Source organism: Tamandua tetradactyla, chromosome 21 (genome assembly GCF_023851605.1).
Source record: "Tamandua tetradactyla isolate mTamTet1 chromosome 21, mTamTet1.pri, whole genome shotgun sequence".
NCBI classification, from domain to species: domain Eukaryota; kingdom Metazoa; phylum Chordata; class Mammalia; order Pilosa; family Myrmecophagidae; genus Tamandua; species Tamandua tetradactyla.
Genome location: NC_135347.1, coordinates 34,348,320 through 34,370,164, shown reverse-complemented (window position 1 = coordinate 34,370,164; position 21,845 = coordinate 34,348,320). Strand labels below are relative to the sequence as shown.

Below are 21,845 nucleotides of genomic sequence, written 5' to 3'. Positions count from 1 at the left end.
AAAAACTGGATAAAATGGGTACGAATGAGGTTTTTACAAGGGCACAAGATAAAGGTCATACAATCCTTATCAGAGATCAAGGCAGTGGATTACAGTGAAGGGTTTCAGGTATTTTCTTCTGTATAATATACCAGAAAGTAAAGAAGGAATATCTGTACTGTGATTTGGTAATCATAATCATCCCCTAAATCCTAACTTCTCAGGTACGGTGGAAGATGTTAATAGTTGGGTGGTATATGGAAATACCCTATCTTATGTACGATTGTTCTGTCAACTACAACTTCTCTAATGGAGGAAAAAAAAAAACCAATTCTGTCATGGAGAAGTTAAGACTTAAGAAATAGTTATGGTTGCTGAATCATAGAGATGGTTCTTTTTTGCTTTCTGATATATTGGAGTAGACAGAGGGAAATACCTGAAATCTTTGAACTGTAATCCAGTGTACTTGATGTCTAATAGTGATTGTATAATCTTTATTTTTGTACCCTTGTAATTGTAAAATCCATGAGACTGACCCTCATTTGTGCCCATTTTATCTGTTTTTTCCACTTTAGAGTCTTGTGATCACTAAAGACAGCCCCTAATGTTTATTAATAAAGGGTCAGCCCAGAACTAACCCACCCCAAGTCCAAAGTTATCTTGATAAGCAAAGCTGAATCTAACCAAAATGGACCTGCGTGACATGCCCAGTAATTTAGACTTTAACCTATAAGTGACCCATACCTCATTATAATACTAAAAATCATGCCCATCTTCATAAGAAGTCCACCGATTCATTTACATGTTCTGTGGTTGAGCATGTAATCAATCTGTCCGTGCTCAATAATTAGATCTCTAACTTTGTCACCTCTAGCCATTGTTCTCATTATCCCAAATCTGCACATCTTTCAATACTATAAAGCTATCAGTTACTGCCGTTCCGGGGCAGACCTTTAGGCCGTCTGATCTGCTTGGCGCCTAGCAATGAGCTCTTTCTGTCTTTGAAACACCAATGTCTCAAAATTGGTCATTTGAGTGCATTGGGCAGAGAACCCAATGTTTTTCTGCTTCTTTTTCTTTTTTTTTAATAATTTTACTGAGATTTATCTTTATGTACCATATAGTGAAGGCCGCCATTTTCTTACATGCATTCTGTGACTAAGCGTATACTCAGTCTCAATAATTAGATCACCTCTAATTATATCATCTGGAGCTCTGTACTCATTATCCTAAAACCTGCCCATCTTTTAATCCTATAGAACTATCAGAATTACTGCAGTTTGGGAGACAGATTTTTAGGCCAATAGACTGATCTCCTGCTTCTCACCTAGCAATAAACTCTCTCTTTGAAACCCTGGTGTCTCAGGAATTTGTTATTTGGGGGCATTAGGCAGAAAATCTGCCTTTGCATGGTAACAACTCGAGTTTGGAAAGATTAAGCAGCTTGTCGGGGTTTGTACAGCTAGAATTAGAACCCAGGTCTGTGGGATTACAGAGACCTTGCTCTTACCCCTGTGTTTCCCAACTAAGCATCTATCTTTGGGTACATTATTTAACAAGCTTCACATAATTATGGCACATGATATTAGAGTTGATGAATTGCAGAATTTTCAAGACTGACAGTTTACAGATGAGGAAACTATGTCCCAAAGAGGTAAAGAGCTGAAGGTCACACCCCTTGTCAAGGGCTGTCTTACTCATTGTTCTTTGTACAGTTTCTCTTAGCGTCATTTGCATGACTCACAGACTTAAATGAATAACCACCCCCCCACCCCTACCCCCAGACCTTCTCTAGGGGAGGAGCCAGAAGAGAGTGGGCTGTCTTTTCCAGGTCTGAATTCTCTGGTTTGTCTCGGGCAGCCAAAGGTCAGACATAGGTGAAGTTGTTTCATGTATCCCTACTCTTTCGTGACTCGCCTAGGCTGGGCACCTTGCTCTTCTCCTTGCCCACGTTATTATCATCCCAGAAAAAACAACAAAACTGGAAAACTGGACTTTGCAAAGGAATAAAAATGAAGCAGTTGCCTTAGTACCGGAAGCTGGATTTCATGCCTTGTGTGGATTTTTCTCTGCATTTGGAGTGGCCCAATATGAGAGCTCGTAAACAGACTCTCACAGGGTATGGCCACACATTCTCTGGCTTGGATTTAGATGACAGAGCAGCCTTGCCTATTGTCCCAGTTGCCAGGCAGCATTTGGCTGTTTATTTTAGGTCCACCCACGTGTTGTATCAGAGGCCAGAGCTTCATGTCCTCTTCACTTCCCAGGGCAAGTATAGTATAGGAACACTATTTTTATCCTAAATTTGTATATCCCTTTTAATATGAAGCATTTCACGACTCTGCAGCCTAAATATAATCGTCTGTTCTGCTCACCTGCAGTGCCTACCTAGTTCCACTTGTAGAATCTATGTATTTTGTTTTAATTTTTCATATTAGAGAAGTTAAGTTCTTAGAACAAAAAATTCATTGATGTTGTAGTCAGATCTGAATTCAAATCCCAGCTCTCCCACTCTTAACTGTGTCATCTTAGATAAGTTACTTAACCTCTTAGGCCCTCATTTTTCTCTTTTATAAAATGGAACTGATAATGTTTACCTCCCAGGATATTATAAAGATATATTGCAATCAGACATGGAAAAGCGTTTGTCACATGCCTTGTACATGAAGATCCTATAGTCCCCACCTCCCAGTTGACCACACCACAATAAATCCTCAATAAATAACCACCTCCTCTACAAAGTCTCCTGTCCTCCAAACCTGAACCCTAGAAATGAAGTCTCTTTCTGATGCCCCATAACATCATGTTGTACTGAAGTGACTTTATCTTATATTGCTGGCTGAAGTATAAGTTGGTGCTCTAATTCGAACTGCGAGCTCAAAGCCATGTTCTCCTTAAAAGAGACGCTCGACGTCATTCATAGATAATCCATTGGTTTTCTTTCATCAGAATCATGTTTTTTTTAGCATGGCTAAAAACTACACTTTGTTAGGTGACTGTAATGCACCATTATTATTATTAATTACAGGTGTTGCAGGAATATATGTCATGTTTTCACAGCTTGGCAAACAATTGACAGATTTAAACATCTGAATATTCATTTCCTGCAGTGAATAACTTATCATTACAGAAAGAAAAACGTAAACCTACATTCACTGTGTCCACAAATGGTATTTGTGAAGAGCATCAGTGCTTTCCTTAGAGAAGTCCTTTATTACCTGCCGTATAAGACACCTGGAATTTTTTTTATTCCAGGTGTCTTATACGAAACAGCTTAGGGACTTTTTGGGTATGTGCATGAGTTGTATAATTTCTGGGTTGTTGACAGGAATGATGTAAATGGCTAGATGTTTAAATTATGTTATCCTGACCATTTTCCTGATTTGTGCGTTGAACATAATATCTTTTTGTAAAATCCTCGTATGTGTTGCTTTTGAGGAATCTGATAATACTGTTTATTCATGCACAAATTCATTTCTTGATTTAACAAATATTTGTTCAGCTCCTACGGTGTGCCAGGCTGTGGCTATAATAGCACCTAAGACAGGCATGGGCCCTGCCCCCTGGAGCTAACATTGGGATTGGTCTTACAGATCCTGTGAAGAAAGAACTTTTTAGTTTAACTTGTATGATTTTCTTTTGTTCATCATTTGAGATGTGTGATTAAATAAAAGTTTAGTCATGGTTTAGAAATATTTTGTTGTCGTTGTGCATCTAACAGAATTAATTTTAAAATATTAAAATCAGTTCTTAATTTATATTTTTATTACTTTAGGAACTTTTAGTATTTGCTTTGTGCTTTGTACGAATTTCCCCAACGTGTGCTATCTCATTTGATTCTCACAATAACCCTGTGAGGTGCATGATATTTTCCTTTTGAGAAACTAGATACTCCGTAGGTCTGATTGATCTGCCTGTGGGCTCCTGACCACAAAGAAATCATCCAGACTGAAACAGAGGTCTTCGAATGTTAATTTTGTTCTTGATGTTAGATTTTTGTTGAAACTGGTATTTTAAAACTTTATTTCATGCTTTCTTTAAATGAACAATTAATTGATAGTTAGAAAATGGAAATAAGATTTGATTCAACAGTGATTCTTAAGCTCCTTCTGCTACTATATATGCAACACTGCGGGAAGCACTGTGGAGAATAAAATGTCCCCTGTATCTTGATAAATTATAGCCTCAGTGGTAAGATATGCCATACATTTAGAAAAGAATTCAGCAACCTTCTCACACAGCCTATATGACCAAGTGATCAAATGAGAAAAATACAAACATATGTATGAGTTGAAAAGAGACAATGAACTGAAGCCTATCTAGAAGGTGTATCTTGAGCTGAACATTCAGGGACAGGGATACGTAGAGCCTGGGCAGGAAAAAGGCTCCTGAGGCTCAGAGGTGGATGTGAGCACTCAGAATGGTGATGGTGGTGATGAAAGCTGGTTTTACTCAGCACTTATCACAGGCCAAACACTGTTCTATTTGCTTAACATACATTAACTCACTTATTCATTTAAGCAACCCAATGAGGTTAGTATTGTTACTATATTCTCACTCTACAGATGAGGAAACTGAGGCACAGAGAAGGCAGGTAACTTGCTTGAGGTTGCACGTGCACTGAGTGTTTCCTGGAATTGTCTCCGTCTTGCATCCAGGGTCCCCTCTCACACTCTTAACCACTGTGCTATGCTGCCTGGCAAGGTGCTTCTGAGACAGTAAGGACACATCCTGGCTGGAAGGGAATTAGGGTAGGGCCATAGTGGGAGAGGCAGTGGAATAAGTTGGTAAGGTCAAGTAATGGGAGAATGTACAGTCAGGCAGAAGACACTGTACTTTATCCAGGACACCGTAGGAAACCATTAAGAGTTTAGTATTTCATCAAACCGGGAACATAGTACGTAGAGATAGAGACAGGGTGGAGTGGGAGAAAACAATGCAGGGAAACTATTAGAAGGCTCCTGCCCTATTCCATTTGTGGACAGTGTGTAATTAGACCAGCAGTGTGGGCGGCAGTAGCAGTGTACAAGAGGGAAGGGTGATGCGGACTGGAACCAGCTCAGTGTGACTCAGGACCGGGAGGTTTCCTTACATCACCTCATTTGGCCCTTAAGGCAACTCCAGAGACAGGTGCTATTTTTCCATTTATAGAGGAGGGAATGGAGTCTCCCAGAGGTTAATTAACATAGACCAATAAATGCTGGAGCAGGGATTTTGAGTCAGTATCTATCTTTCTCTGGCCTTCCTTGCTTTGAGACAAAATAATTTAGTCTGGTGATAAGGCTAACCACTGATTCCGGTCTAGAGTTATTCACATAATAAATGATAATGAACACCATGGAGAATGATCAACTTCTGAGGGAGGAATAATGTGAGAGAAGGCAGAGGACTTGTGCCTGAATATTAAAGGCTACAAGGAGAAGGAAGGGAGCAAGTGCAAGAGGCTTCCAGAAACTTGCAGGATGGAGGCATGGGGAAAGAACCTGGGGCTCCCAGTGTCACAACAGCCAAGGAGGAGGGGACGGTCAAGGACGCCAAATGAAACTGCTGCTCGTTTATCAAGTGGAAAAGAAAAGTGTGTACATGCAGTTGATGTTCTTGGTAGCCCTAAACAAAGGCAGACCCAGAGTGGAAGTGAACAGGGTTGCCGGATGATACGAGAAGGACGTGAGTGACCCATGGGGAAAGGAAGCATGGTCTAGGCAGGAGGAATTCTGACTCTTCTGATGCCCCACTCTCTTTCTGCAGTTTCGGAACCAGGCCAGCAGGGGACAAGGGGAGAGATCAGGTGAGGCTAAATAATCGATTAGCGGGGAAGTAGGAGGGATTCTGGTAAACCAGCTGAAGGTTCCTGGAAAGAGGCTGACAATCTGAGAGCCAGGCAAGAAGGGAAGAAACTCTTATGTGGTAGGAAAGAGAAGATGTTGAAAGTATGATTTTTTCACCAGCCAGATTTAATGGCAGCAGAATAGACACACAAATCCTCTATAACCCCACCCTTTTTATAGATGCCCTTACCCTCCCAACCTGACCCATTCACCAGGTCTTCCAAGGAGACACCCAGTACTCTCCACTCCTACCCAGAATAGCAGGACAATTGAGGTGGGCCCTGGGTATTGCTTCCCCTCTCTTGCAGCCTCACTAGACACTGGTATAATCAATGTAAAGCCCTGGATAGAAACCTGCAGGAAATGAGAATGGAGTCAACAGATTACTGTACCCAACAGACAGCCCTTTTTATTCAATTTTATTGAGATATATTGACACACCATATAATCCATCCAAAGTATACAATCATAGGCTCACAGTGTCATCATACAGTTGAGCATCCTCACCACAATCAATTTTAGAATATTTTCATTGCTCCAAAAAAAGAAGTAAAAGAACCCCAAAACAACATACCCCTATTAGTATCATTGTCTTTATTTTATTACTCATCTACCCATCACTAGATTAAGGGAGTGTCAGTCAGAAGGTTTTTACAATCACCCAGTCACATGATGAAAGCTATGTAGTAATACAATCATTATTAAAGGTCAAGGCTCTTGGATTACAGTGCAGCAATTTGGGGTATTTCTTTCTAGCTAGGAAACTAAACCAGAAACTAAAAAGAAATATCTACATAAAGAATCAGTATTCATAATCATTCTCAATGACACCTCCTTTGCAATTGATCATTCTCTCACTTTTCATGGATATCTGAGCTCTCCCAGATATTCTTTAATATCTTCATGTTGGAAAGGGGTGGTGACCTTATGGGGTAGAGGAATGAAACTGATCGATGTTCTTGGAGAGACTGGTACCTCTGGGTTTTAGGGCTTATCTGGCCTAGGTACAATCTGGAGGTCTTAAGTTTCTGAAAAAAATTAACTTAGAAAAATTTCTGTTGAGTCTTCAAGCCCAGGGTATTCTTTAGGGTTTTCAGAAATACTGTTGGTTGAAGTTTGGCATACTGTGGCAATTTTAACCATCTGGCTGCAGCTTGCATAAAAGTAACCTCCAGAATGACCATTTGACTTGTTTGAAATCTCTTAGCTGCTGAAACTCTTTCATTTCTTTTCCCTCTTTTGGCCAAAAAGGCATTCTCAATCCCACGATGCCAGTGCCAGGTTCGTTCCCTGGAGTTATGTCCCACGTTGCTAGGGAGACTTACACCCCACTGAGTCATGTCCCACTTAAGGGGGAAGGCAGTGAGTTTATCTACTGAGTTGGCTTGGAGAGCTCACATCTGAGCAACAAAAGACGTTCTCTGGGGGTAACTTTTAGGCATAATTATAAGTTGGCTTAGTTTTGCCATTGCAGAAATAAGTTTCATAAGGGCAAGTATCAAGATTGAGGGCTTGGATTATTAAATTGGGAGTCCCAAATGATTGAGAAAATATCAGTTTAATAATTCTACACTTTCCCCAGTAGGGAAGGGAAGGGAAATTCAATAATTCTACACTTTCCCCAGTCCCTCAATGGGACTATGCAAACAGTTTTGTTTTTTTATTTTTTACTTTTCTGACCAAAATACTATGGAATGTATCAGGTTATTACCTTAACCTGTACAGAATAAGAGATCTCGTTCCCTATTCTAATGGGTTCAGTGTAGTTATGTTGTTTAAATAAACTGACCAGATAGGTTAAATTAGATACTTGATATAGAAAATTTAAATTTTGGACCAAATAAACATCTTTTTCTTTGGTCTCACATAGATGTTGAGTTTTTAAAATATAGACATCATCATTTATTTTACCTAATTTTTTAATCAGCAGGAGATATCTGTAAGTATAAAATTTATGAAAGTGTCACGTAACTGTGGGGATGTAAAGTCCAAGGTCTGTAGGGCAGGCCATGAGCTGGCAACTCCAATGAAGGTCCTCAGCGAACTCTCAGGAGAGGCTGCCTGGCTGAAGCAGAAAGAGTGATTGTCTCTTCTGAATCCTTAAAGCCTTCTGTTCATTAGATTAAGCATCACTCATTGCAGAAGATGCTTCCCTTAGCTGATTGCAAATACAGTTAGCTGTAGATGCCACTAACATGGGCATGATTTAAGTCCATGAAATGTCCTCATAGGAACAGACAGGCCAGCGCTTACCCAACCAGACAACTGGGCACCACCACCTGGCCAAGTTGACACATGAACCTGACCTTGACACCTTGTATTCTGATTTATCTTGGTCCTAACCAGGTGTGTTTTATTCATATCTTCAGTTGAGATCTGATGTATTTTTCAACTTCTTTAACAGTTGCTATATGGAGTAATGCTAACTTTCAAAACTGTAGAACTCTGATTCTGCTTCTCAGGTGTTGCCAGTGTATTGATTTCCTAATGCTGCCAGAATCCAATATACCAGAAATGGAACAGCTTTTAAAAAGGAATTTATTAATTCCTTTTTGATTAATTAATTGATTAATTGCAAGTTTACAGTTTTTAGACATGAAAATGTCCAAATTAAGGCACCAATAAAAGGTTAGCTTTACTCAAGAAAGGCTGATGCTGCCTGAAACACCTCTGTTGGGAAGGCACCTGGCTGACATCTGCTGGTCCCTTGGTACTGGGGTCCATTGCTTTCAGCCTCTGTTAGCTTCTCCAGGGCTGGTTTTCATCTTTTGGCTTCCCTTGACTCTCCAGGTTCTGGCTTGCTTAGCATCTCATGGGAAAGCACATGGCAGTGTCTGCTGGGCTCTGCCTGTGTCTAGGTATCTGCTCTCTCCGTCAGCAGTCTGAGCATCTCAAAATATCCATGTCTCTGTCAGCTCTGATGCAACTGTTCTCCAAGTGTCTGCATTTGAGATGTCTCCAAAATATTTCCGTTTAAAGGACTCCAGTAAACTAATCAAGGCCCACCTTGAATGGGTGGAGACATATCCCCTCTAATCAAAAGGTCACAATTCTTTCTATGACCACAGTCTCCCTCTTTCTGTGTTCTGGTAGTTGCTCTCTCCCTTCACATTCAGGTCTAGTATAATATAATAATTGTATCCTACTGTGTCTAATCCTGGGGTTCTGTAGTATCTCTGTGGCATCCTGTCCATACCTTTTTAAATACTCTTTTTAAAAAACTCTCCTCAAATTACCTAATTTATGTGTGTTGTCTGTTTCCTGCCAGGACCCTGCTGGATTGAGGTATTATGTTACCTTTTCCTTTTTTCACACTTGAGAACTAACCACTTAATGGACCCTAAGACATTTACCTGTAGACAGCTGAAGGATTCAGCCTTCTGGGGCTCCTTCACCTCTGTCTTTTTACTGTGGCATTAAAAAAAAAAAGGGTCACACCCACAACTGGGCATGTCACATTTCCATGGACATGATGTAATTAAAAGATACCAACCTACAGTATTGAATCAGGATAAAAGAAACAGCTGCCTCCACAAGACTGAATCAGGATTAAAACATTGCTTTTCTGGAATACATTATACTTTCAAATCAGTACAATACTTAAGTGTACAATCAGTGGCTCCCAGTATAATCACATAGTTATGCATTCACCACCACAATCTCTATGAGAATATTTCCATTGCTCCCATAAAGAAAGAAGAAGGAAAAAACAATTTTTTTAAAAAGGGAGAAACAATACCAGCACCAAGAATTCCCATAACCCTACCTTATATCCCCCTCTTATTGACATTTAGCCTTGATATATTGCCTTTGTTACAATTAATGAAGGACTTTTACAGTGTTACTATTAACTATAGACCCTGGTTTGCATTAATTGTATTTTTCTATATACCATCCCATTTTTAACACCTTGCAATGGTGACCTTCATTTGTTCTCCCTCATGTAAAAATCTTCTTGTATTTGTACATTTAATCACCACCATGGTCCACTCTAGGTTTTGCTCAGTTATATAATCCCGATTGTCATCCTCTGTCTTTCTTTCTGGTGTCCTACATGTCCCTAGCCATCCACTTTCAACCCTGCTCACACTCAGCTTTGTTCAGTGTGTTTCTAATATTGTGCTACCATCATACAGCATTGCGCAATCCATTTCTGTATCTTTACAATCAATCCTGTTGAACATTTTGTACTCCAGCATCAAATACCCAACTTCTACCCTCTTTCTATCTCCTGATAACCTGTATCCTCAACTTGAGCTCTCAGAGTTAACTCATTAAAGTTAGTTCATATTAATGAGACCATTTTGTTTCTGGCTTATTTTGTTCAACATGTGTCTTCAGATTTCATCCACACTGTGGCATGTGTCGTGACTTTATTCTGTCTTACAGCTGTATAATATTCCATCGTATGTGTGTTAGTTTGCTAGCTACTGGCTGGCTACTGGCTATGACCAGAACTGAAATGACTTTTACAAAAGAGAAATTTAATAAGTTACAAGTTTATACTTCTAAGGAAGTGAAAGTGTCCAAACTAAGACACCGACAAGAGATTTCCTTCCCTCAGGAAAGGCTGATACTGTCCAGAACAGCTGTTTCACCTCGGTAGTCACATAGCGATATCTGCTGGTATCTGCTGGTCCTGGGCTCTTTTGCTTTCGGTCTCTGTCAGTGTGGGGATTCCTCACTTTGCTTCTTGGGAGCTGGCTTTCATCTCTTGGCTTCCCTTGGCTCTCTCCAGGTTCTGGCTTGCTTAACTTCTCATGGAAAGGCAACATCTGCTGGGCCCCGCACAGCTCCAGACATTCGTGTCTCTACTCTCTTTGTCAGCCCTGAAGTTTCTGTTGGCTCTCTCTCTGTGGTCTCTGTCGGCTCTGAGCTCTCTCCAAAATGTTTCCTCTTTTAAAGGACTTCAGTAAACTAATCAAGACCCACCTGGAATGGGTGGAGTCACATCTCCATCTAAACAAATACTTATACCCACAATTAGGTGTGTCATGGCTCTGTGAGATATTCTAATTAAAGGATTCCAACCTATATCATTGAATCAGGATTAAAAGAAACATCTGCTTTCACAAGATTGAATCAAGATTAAAACATGGCTTTTCTCGGTTACATAATACTTTCAAACCAGCACAGTATGTATACACCACAGCTTGCTTATCCATTCATCCATTGATGGACATGGGCTGTTTCCATCGCAGACAGCCCTTTTAGAGGATCTCCATCCAGGGAGAAGACCATTCACTCATGGTGCAGTTATGTCATTACCTACCTGTGTATAATGCTGTTGTTGAGTGGATTGGGGTTTGGAGAAGGAGAATGCCCACTTAGACTACTCACAGTGGTCCAGAAATTAGATGCCAGGGCTGGGGACCAGTGAGATGCTCTTTAAAGGATAGATGCATAGGATTTGGATATTTTGGGAAGAGAAGCATCCCACCTAGTGGACTCTGTGTGAGAAAAACATAAAGTGGGAGATGAGTGAGATGTGCCTTGAGACAGGAATAGACCTGTAGCCTGGCAGGAGGTTCTGTGTTGGGAGCTAAGGTGATATTGGATTACAGGGGTCTTTACTGGCAGGATTTCTCTGTGACACAGTGGGTGACTGGATTCATTTCTGGTTCTACATTAGGAGAGACGTGCAGAAGAGTGGCATGTGGAAAAATCACTCTGGCCAGAACGGATGGGAGAGCTGAAAGTCTGGAGCCTGGTTGCCTTTGCAAAATGTATATGGAAAAGGAAAGTGGTTTCATTTTCCAAGGGTCTTAAAGCATACTATCTGTCCCTCATATCTCTAGTTGTTTACTGTAGTGAACTTCCACAATTGTTGCTGTGGTAAGTTAGAACATTTAAAGACAATTTGTTGAATAATGCTGCGCCGGTTTGAGGCTATTATGTACCCCAGAAAAACCATGTCCTTTCATCTTCATTCAATATTGCTGGTAGAATCTTTTGATCATTCTCATGGAAATGTGACCCACCCAGTGGCAGGTGGTAACCTTTGATCACATGGGTTCCGTGGAGATGTGTCTCCACTCATTAAAGGTTGGGTTGCTTACTAGAGCCCTTTAAGAGGGAAACATTTTGGAAAAAGCTTCAGAGATGTTTGCAGATAAGGAAGGAAAATGCCCCCGAGGGAGCTTCATGAAACTAGAAGCCAGGAGAGAAAGCTAGCAGATGTCGCCATGTGCTCTCCCAGCTGATAGAGAAACCCCCAACTTCATCAGCCTTTCTTGAGTGAAGGTAACCTCCTTTTGGTGCCTTAATTTGGACATTTTCACAGCCTTAGAATTATGAACTTGAAACATAATCAATTCCCCTTTTAGAAAGCCATTCTGTTTTTGATATATTTCATTTTGGCAGCTTGCGAACTAGAACAAATGCCAAAAAATAAGATGGCATTTTAGTTAAATACAGGACTAAGTATTCATTTTTCTATGCTGTAACAATATTTTTAAAATCATTATTGGTTTATTTTTGTACAGCTTGGTATTATAGCAAGATTATTTGAGGTGGACCTGGAACAGTCTTAGAACTCAAACATTTGTTTGGTCATGTCGGGCTGTCTTCATACTTCTGCATGAGCACTTAACCTGTGGTGTTTATTCATCTGACTGGACTCTGAGCTCTTCCAAGACCGTGATTATATCGCCTTCATTGTACATCTTCAGCCCCCTGGCCCTCTACTCTTTTTGTGTGTGTGAAATATGACATATAGACAAAGAAGCAATAAATTTTGAAGTACATTATAACAAATAGTTACAGAACAGATTTGACTTCAGAGTTTGGTATGGGTTACCATTCCACAATTTTAGGTTCTTCCTTCTGTAGCTGCCCTAGGACACTGAAGACTAAAAGAAATATTGGTATAATGATTCAGCAGTCATACTTATTTGTTAAATCTAGCCTTCTCCGTTATAACTCCTCCTCCTCCTTTGATCTTTCTCCCAGTCTTTAGGAGTATTTGGACTGTGCCCGTTCTAACTTTTCATGTTAAAAAGGGTTGCCAATAATATGGGATGGGGGATAGAACTGGTTGATATTCTGGAGAGGCTGGCCCCTCTGGGTTTCAGGACTTATCTGGCCTAGGAACCCATTTGGAGGTTGTAGGTTTCTGGAAAGTAATCACAGTGCGTGGAACCTTTGTAGAATCTCAGATAGAGCCGTAGGTGTTCTTTAGGGTTGGCAGGAGTGGTTTGGTTGGGGGTTGGCAAACCATGGTAAATAGCAATATCTAGATGAAGCTTGGGTAAGAGTAGCCTCCAGAATCACCTCTTAACTCTATCTGAAACTCTCTTAGCCACTAATACCTTATTTTGTTACAATTCTTTTCCCCCATTTGGTCAGGCAGGCATTATCAATCCCATGGTGTCAGAGGGCCCATTACTTTTTAAATAGTTGTTGAAGGGTGGATAAGTGGGTAGAGAATGATTATTTTAAGGCACTTTGTTTTTTGTTACCCTGATTTCTGTCTTAACTCTAGTTTATAAATGATTAATGATACCTTGGCTATTATGAATGCATGCATCATTTAGGAGGAAAAATACTGTTGTAGCTATACTCAGTCTTATTTGTAGCACTAATCCTAAATAAATATTTTAGTGTGTCTGAGCACTGATAGTTTTGTTATAAAACTGATGCCTCTTGAAGTTAGCAGGGCTGGCAGCCGAGGGACATTGTTTTGGAAATCAGGCGTCCTGGGCCCCAGCTCTGGCATACACAGCTCGGAGGGTCTTCAGACACAGAGCTCACCCTCAGTCTTGCTCGGGTGATGTCTTCTTGCTCCGTAGCCCCCACATTAGCAGTTACTTCCTCAGCGTCACCTGTTCCCACTGCCCCGTGGACAAGCTTCGGTCCCTTAGTCTGTGTACTCAGCAGACCCTGCAGTTTTCCTCTGAAGCACTTACCACAATGTGTGATTATTCTTTTATTGCCATTTCTAAGTAGCCTGTAACTTTCACAAGGGCAGGGACATTTCTGTCAAGTTCATCAGTGAGTTCCCAGCACCTAGAATAGTACCTGGCACAGACAAGCCTCTAGATAAATGTTTGTGGAGCCAGTGAGCTGTGGTAAACCTTGAACAGGTCACTTAATATTGATGAGCTTCAGTTTTCCTCATTTATTTAAAATATATATGCTGGGTTTTTTTTTCAAGGTGATCTTTAAGTTTCTTTCCAATGCTGTGATTTATGGGTTAACTCTTTAAAACTTTTTAATTATAAAGGTTTTTTGTATCCATGATTAGAAATTCAAACCATACAGAAGGGTTCAGCATGAAAGTATATTTTTGTCTCACCCGAGAAAACAAATAGTAAATGTTTGATGTCTTTACAGACAGACTAAAATCGAGCCAGCTATAATAAGCCACATTTGAATGAGTTAATAACAGTAGGGTTATTTCCAGCCCTCATAAAATGACTTTCATAGTTCAATTTCAAAATGCATACTGCCTTAGCAGTGAGGTAAAACTTTCATGGAAGAAACAAGGCCTTCAGCTAAATTCCCATTATAACCTCTCCATACTTATTTATAGTTATTCTCTGCAGAGATTTACTATTCTTGGTGGTTCTTTGAAAGTGTTCTCCTTTCTAAGATTTGAAGATCCCTTCAAGGTATTGCTTAATAAGTACCTTTTTGAGGCAGATTGGAAATTCCAAGACTATGATTTTATGAATGTTTTAATAAATTTGGATGTTTAAATAACAAGTTAAAGTTGACCTGGAGATTTACATCCTAAAGGGCACTTTCATGTAAAATATTTTTTTTTTTTTTTGATGGTTCTGCATGGTTGAGTAAATCATTGAAGGAATGGGATGCAATAAAGTGGAACTTTCTGAGTTTGAGTGGAAATGCGTCAACCAGTCGTAATTGTGAAGACATAGAATTATATAAGTATGGGTAACTTTAATTCCCACAAATTGTTTTTGAAGTGTTCTCAGTCGTAAATGAAGGTTCCTATATTTGCCCATTAATTTGCTGTGAGGGGAATCTACCTTGATTGATATTGCAGTTCTTTATCTCAAGGAGGACGTGAGTACAGCTGCTCCATGCCCTGGTACAGTGACCGGGTGGGGGGGGTGTGTGCATGTGTGTGTGTGTGTGTGTGTGTGTGTGTGTGCATGCATGCCTGGGCATGCATGTGTGCATATTGGGAGTAGGGGGGTTATGCCCAGTTGGAGATGAAGGGCCCTCAGGAATAGTTTAGTTCCTATAATTATATTTGGAAAATGAATATATGATGTATATATTTATATATATATTTTATGTATAAAAAATAAAAAGTACATTAGGCTTTTATATATAAATTATGATACTTTATCTATGAGCATCATATCTTCTACATTTACTGAGGTCAGTGAGGACGGTGGTTTTTTTGTGGGCCACGAGTGACAGTGGGTTTTATATGGCTCGCTTTGAGCCGTAGGGAGTTGTGCAGGGCATGGGGGAGAGGCAGGGATGACTCACCTGCCCTGTGAGTCACTCTCTGAGGTGGCTCAGAGCCAGGCAATAGAGACAGAAGAGTCCACGGTACGGACTTCTCTGGGAATTGCTGGCAGAGCGGCAGCTGTTTACTGTCTAAGGAGGCAACTTGTGCTAAATGGAACCCTGGGCTCTAAAGCTAATGGACTCAAATATTAAGGAGAGTTCAATGAACTGGGATTGGGATTCATGAAGATGAGTGTTGTTTGTTTAATATTAACCAGTGTAATACAAGTTGAGGATTAGAGTACTACTTGATAGTATGTAAGTATCCACATGTGCCATTAGGAAAGGTGTTTGTACTTCATTTATCATTCATCACCTCTTGCTCTCCAGGGAGAAGACTAAGATGAGACATATACTATAGCAAAATTCCCTCTACAACCCCTTCTCCTACCTTCTCTTCCCTATGGAACACTGAAAGGATGATACTAATCCATCCGAGTTTCCTTCCTGAGGTTATGTCCTTGCTTGCTCTATTTTGCATAAGATCTTAGGAATAATATACTAGTAATTTAATGAGCATCTACCATGTGCCTAATATTTTACACACAATATCTCCAATAGTTAACAATCCTGAAAGGCATGTGTTATTGGTCCCATTTTATATGCCTGAAAAACTAGGGCTCAAAGTCACAGACTATTAAGTGGCAGAGCTGGATCTGAACCAAAATCTGTAGAGTTTTAAAGTTCATGTTGTTTCTAAAAATAGCACAAATAGTAATTATAATGTTATTACTGAGCACTTGTTTGTGCCAGGCACTAATTCCTATAATAAACTTACAAGGTAGTTGTTATCTATTGAAGAAGAATTGGAGATAAAAAACTGAAGCTCAGAAAATTTAGGTATTTGCCCAAGATTATTTAGTAAGTGGCAGACTCCAAATTTGAACTCATACTGATCTGGTTACTGTGGCTTGTACCACTGGGCAGCACTACCCCTTGGACTTTTGGGGAGAACTCTAAACTAGTTAACACCAAGATAAATAGTTAGGAAGAAGATGCTTAAGAAGGAGCTGGAACATGAAGAGGTTAAAACGATCATTGCCCAGATATCCCTGAAGATTGAGAGTGATCGAATGAGAGGGAGAAGGTGTAACTAGAAATTGGGATTTAACAAATGATTATGACAACTGACTCATTATATAGATATTTCTTTTTAGTTTCTAGTGTATTGGAATAGCCAGAAGGAAATACCTGAAATTGTTGAACTGTAATCCAGCCACCTTGACCTTTGATAGTGATTGTATAACTATATAGCTTTTATCATGCGATCAGAAAAGTCTTATAATTGGCACTCCTTTTATCCAGTGTATAGGCAGATGAGTAATAAAATAAAAACATGCATAATAATAATGTCGGGAGTATGGGGAAAAATACCACTAATAAACTATGGACAATAGTTACAGTTCTACTTTAATAATCTTTCATCAATTGTAACAAATGTAACTACTGTTTAAAAAGTGTAGAATTACAAAGCAAGTGTTATCATCACTTGTAACAAACTTTCTTTACCAGTGCAAGTGTTGGTGGTAGAGTGATATATGGGAATCCTGTATTTTATACATGACTGTTCTGTAAACCTACAACTTCTCTAATAACGTTTTTTGAATTAAAAAAAAAGAAAGAGCTAGAGAACAATGCAGGGTTGTAAGTTTAAACAGAATCAGAATTTCTATTTCTTTCCTTTCTAGGTGTCAACTTTATCTGCTGCAACCAGCAAATCTTCCAGTATGAATCCTACAGAAACCAAGGTATGATGTACTTTCAAGGGTCAACTTGGGTGGGTGCTACTTTAAATTGATCATATTTTAGAGCAAAACAAATTAAAGAGTATTGTTGACAAATGTTATCTGTGCCCGTAAGAAGGAAGCATTTTCTTCCTGATTTGTAAGGGCCCTTGACAACTCAGCTTTCCTTCATCCCACTATTTTCCTCAAACGTCATTTATGCACATCTACTTCATTTTAGAATACCTAGAAATTAGTAGTCATCTAGAGAGATCTAGAGACTCTAGATTAGTAGTCATCTAGAGTCCTGGAGTTGATGGAGTTTTTAATTGTAAGAAAATCTCTAGGTACATTTCTGTAGATCTGAAAAGAATATAAATTCTTAACTTCCTGGTTAAATTGTTTTTACTATCATGTAATTTAGAAATAGATACAAGAATGTGAAAAGTTGTACTAAATGAACTTTTTAAAGCAGTGAAGCAGATACTGGTTATTTTGAATGCTTTCTGAAGTTTCTTTCTGAAATTTGAATCATGTGACACCATCTTATTAATAAATGTTTGGGCTCTATTTGGGATTTATTCTAATAATCATTTATTAAGATGTCAAACATAAAAATAAAGTGTCCTCTAGGGGGGTTGTTACATAGTTCTGATGAGTTGGCACAAATTTGTTAAAACTCTCCCTTAGTTACTGTGACTTAAACTCCATTCCTTGGGGATTATTCTAGGGTAGAGCATTGAAAAAGAAGCATTTTTTGAAATGCTCCCAACTAATTCTTATGAGGCAATATTTTTAGTCCCTTTGAGAACTACCCCAGCTCCATTATTATTAAATTGCCCTTGTTGAAAATCCCCAACATACTTTTGCTTTTTGTTTCCTTAGAGTACTTGAATATGACTTAGGATCCTGTCCCAGGAACATGGTGCCATAATTTAGTACTAATGAGGAATCCTGTGGCCTTATTTTGAACCACTTTTAAAGGACATGACCAGTATCTTGAAGTACACTACCCAGATCTAAACTTTATAAATACCATTTGGCATTTACTTCTGTTTTTTATCTAAAACTATTTTGTACTCTTTATTTGGTATTTTATGTTTGCATTAATTTCTTAATTGTTTTCAAAGTGTATATTATCTGATTAGTAATTGCCCCATTAGCCATCACTATTTATTTTTACCTAGCCTATTCTTAAAAGACTGTAAGAGAATATCCCAAAAAAAAAAAAAAAACAAACCTCACTGAATTTAGAGGCCATGAAAATTAAAGAGAGGAGATAGAAAGGAGATCCAGAAATGTAAGAGTTCTTAATTCTTTGGGGTCACATTTGACTCAGAGCCTCTGGTCTGTCCCACCCTTACTCTCTCAGCTCATGGACCATGCTTCGTTCAAGTGTGCCTTGTTTTCCAGAACAAATGTCAGCAAACTCTCAGTGATCGCTGAGCATTTATCTTGAGAATTCCTGGCAGACCTATGAAACCGGGGGAAGCGAGGAGAGAGAGAGGAAAAGCATGAGGAGAGAGAAAAGAGGGAGAGACAAAAATAAGATGCACAGGAGACTTCCTGGAAGATGGCGGCTTAGTAAGACGCGCGGATCTTAGTTTCTTCTCCAGGACACCTACTAGGGGAGTAGAAACGATACAGAAAGCGCCCAAAGCCACAACAGAGATAAAAAAGACAGCGTACCCCATCCTGGAACGGCTGGCTGGCTGAGAGAAGCAGCTCGGGTGAGATCGCCGAGGCGCGCGGGCCTTACCGGGCGGGGTGGCAAGCGGCCGGAGTTACTCCCTTCCCCCTTCCCGGGCCGGCTGGGAGAATTGGAGAGGCGGTCCCCTGAAACAAAGACGGCTGGTGCCCACACCACGCGCAGCCCCCGGACCAACTGAGAGAATTGGATCGGAAACCCCCAGGCCGCGGAGAACGGTGACGGGTGGGGGAGGCCCCTTCCAAACCCGTGACTCCCGGGGAACGTGCACTCTCTCGGGCGGGCCGCTGCCGCTGGCGCCCTCCCGCCACGCTTGTTGCCCAGGGCCGAGTAGGAAATTCGGACAGGCTCTTTCCCTGGCTGCGGCGACCAGCAACCCTCCCTGCGTTCGGACCGAGGGCCGGCTCAAGCCGCTTCGGCTAGCGAACCCCCAGGACGGCGAGAGTTTTCCAAAGTTTAAGGTCCCACAGCACCTTTTACTGGTGGGACCCGCAGACAAACGTGTGCCACGAGCGCCACCTACTGGGCAGGATAAGAAAAACAGAACCCAGAGATTTCACAGAAAAATATTACAACCTTGCTGGGTCCAACACAAAGAGAAATCTGAATAAATGCCCAGACACCAGCAGCAGAAGATAACTGTCCACGCTCAAAAGATTGAGAATATGGCTCAGTCAAAGGAACAAACCAATAGCTCAAATGAGACACAAGAGCTGAGACAACTAATGCTGAATATACGAACAGAAATGGAAAACCTCTTCAAAAATGAAATCGATAAATTGAGGGAGGACATGAAGAGGACATGGGCTGAACATAAAGAAGAAATAGAAAAACTGAAAAAACAAATCGCAGAACTTATGGAAGTGAAGGATAAAGTAGCAAACATAGAAAAAATAATGGATAGCTACAATGATAGATTTAAAGAGACAGAAGATAGAATTAGTGATTTGGAGGATGGAACATCTGAATTCCAAAAAGAAACAGAAACTATAGGGAAAAGAATGGAAATATTTGAACAGGGTATCAGGGAACTCAAGGACAATATGAACCGCACAAATATACGTGTTGTGGGTGTCCCAGAAGGAGAAGAGAAGGGAAAAGGAGGAGAAAAACTAATGGAAGAAATTATCACTGAAAATTTCCCAACTCTTATGAAAGACCTAAAATTACAGATCCAAGAAGTGCAGCGCACCCCAAAGAGATTAGACCCAAATAGGCGTTCTCCAAGACACTTACTAGTTAGAATGTCAGAGGTCAAAGAGAAAGAGAAGATCTTGAAAGCAGCAAGAGAAAAACAATCCATTACATACAAGGGAAACCCAATAAGACTTTGTGTAGATTTCTCAGCAGAAACCATGGAAGCTAGAAGACAGTGGGATGATATATTTAAAATACTAAAAGAGAAAAACTGCCAACCAAGACTCCTATATCCAGCAAAATTATCCTTCAAAAATGAGGGAGAAATTAAAACATTCTCAGACAAAAAGTCACTGAAAGAATTTGTGACCAAGAGACCAGCTCTGCAAGAAATACTAAAGGGAGCACTAGAGTCAGATACAAAAAGACAGAAGAGAGAGATATGGAAAAGAGTGTAGAAAGAAGGAAAATCAGATATGATGTATATAATACAAAAGGCAAAATGTTAGAGGAAAATATTATCCAAACAGTAATAACACTGAATGTCAATGGACTGAATTCCCCAATCAAAAGACATAGATTGGCAGAATGGATTAAAAAACAGGATCCTTCTATATGCTGTCTACAGGAAACACATCTTAGACCCAAAGATAAACATAGGTTGAAAGTGAAAGGTTGGGAAAAGATATTTCATGCAAATAACAACCAGAAAAGAGCAGGAGTGGCTATACTAATATCCAACAAATTAGACTTCAAATGTAAAACAGTTAAAAGAGACAAAGAAGGACACTATATACTAATAAAAGGAACAATTAAACAAGAAGACATAACAATCATAAATATTTACGCACCGAATCAGAATGCCCCAAAATACGTGAGGAATATACTGCAAACACTGAAAAGGGAAATAGACTCATATACCATAATAGTTGGAGACTTCAACTCACCACTCTCATCAAGGGACAGAACATCTAGACAGAGGATCAACAAAGAAATAGAGAATCTGAATATTACTATAAATGAACTAGACTTAATAGACATTTATAGGACATTACATCCCACAACAGCAGGATACACCTTTTTCTCAAGTGCTCATGGATCATTCTCAAAGATAGACCATATGCTGGGTCACAAAGCAAGTCTTAACAAATTTAAAAAGATTGAAATCTTACACAACACTTTCTCGGACCATAAAGGAATGATGTTGGAAATCAATAATAGGTAGAGTGCCAGAAAATTCACAAATACGTGGAGGCTCAACAACACACTCCTAAACAACGACTGGGTCAAAGAAGAAATTGCAAGAGAAATTAGCAAATACCTCGAGGCAAATGAAAATGAAAACACAACATATCAAAACTTATGGGACGCAGCAAAGGCAGTGCTAAGAGGGAAATTTATTGCTCTAAATGCCTATATCAGAAAAGAAGAAAAGGCAAAAATTCAGGAATTAACTATCCGTTTGGAAGAACTGGAGAAAGAACAGCAAGCTAACCCCAAAGCAAGCAAAAGGAAAGAAATAACAAAGATTAGAGCACAAATAAATGAAATTGAAAACATGAAAACAATAGAGAAAATCAATAAGGCCAGAAGTTGGTTCTATGAGAAAATCAATAAGATTGATGGGCCCTTAGCAAGATTGACAAAAAGAAGAAGAGAGAGGATGCAAATAAATAAGATCAGAAATGGAAGAGGAGACATAACTACTGACCTCACAGAAATAAAGGAGGTAATAACAGGATACTATGAACAACTTTACGCTAATAAATACAACAATTTAGAGGAAATGGACGGGTTCCTGGAAAGACATGAACAACCAACTTTGACTCAAGAAGACATAGATGACCTCAACAAACCAATCACAAGTAAAGAAATTGAATTAGTCATTCAAAAGCTTCCTAAAAAGAAAAGTCCAGGACCAGATGGCTTCACATGTGAATTCTACCAAACGTTCCAGAAAGAATTAGTACCAATTCTCTTCAA

At 39.7% G+C, this 21,845-nt stretch overlaps 1 protein-coding gene across 16 annotated transcripts in view; it reads left to right on the top strand.

Annotated features, from left to right (window-relative positions):
* CAST (calpastatin) overlaps positions 1-21,845 on the top strand; it is a 130,082-nt gene that overhangs the window by 59,784 nt on the left and 48,453 nt on the right. For 10 of the 16 annotated variants that reach the window (XM_077139101.1, XM_077139090.1, XM_077139092.1 and 7 more), the window contains one exon: positions 16,982-17,041. In XM_077139101.1, coding sequence (XP_076995216.1) covers positions 16,982-17,041 — 60 coding nt within the window. Of the gene's footprint in view, positions 1-5,727; positions 5,768-16,981; positions 17,042-21,845 lie in introns of all 16 variants that reach the window. The other 6 variants (XM_077139096.1, XM_077139094.1, XM_077139102.1 and 3 more) reach the window with 1 other exon arrangement.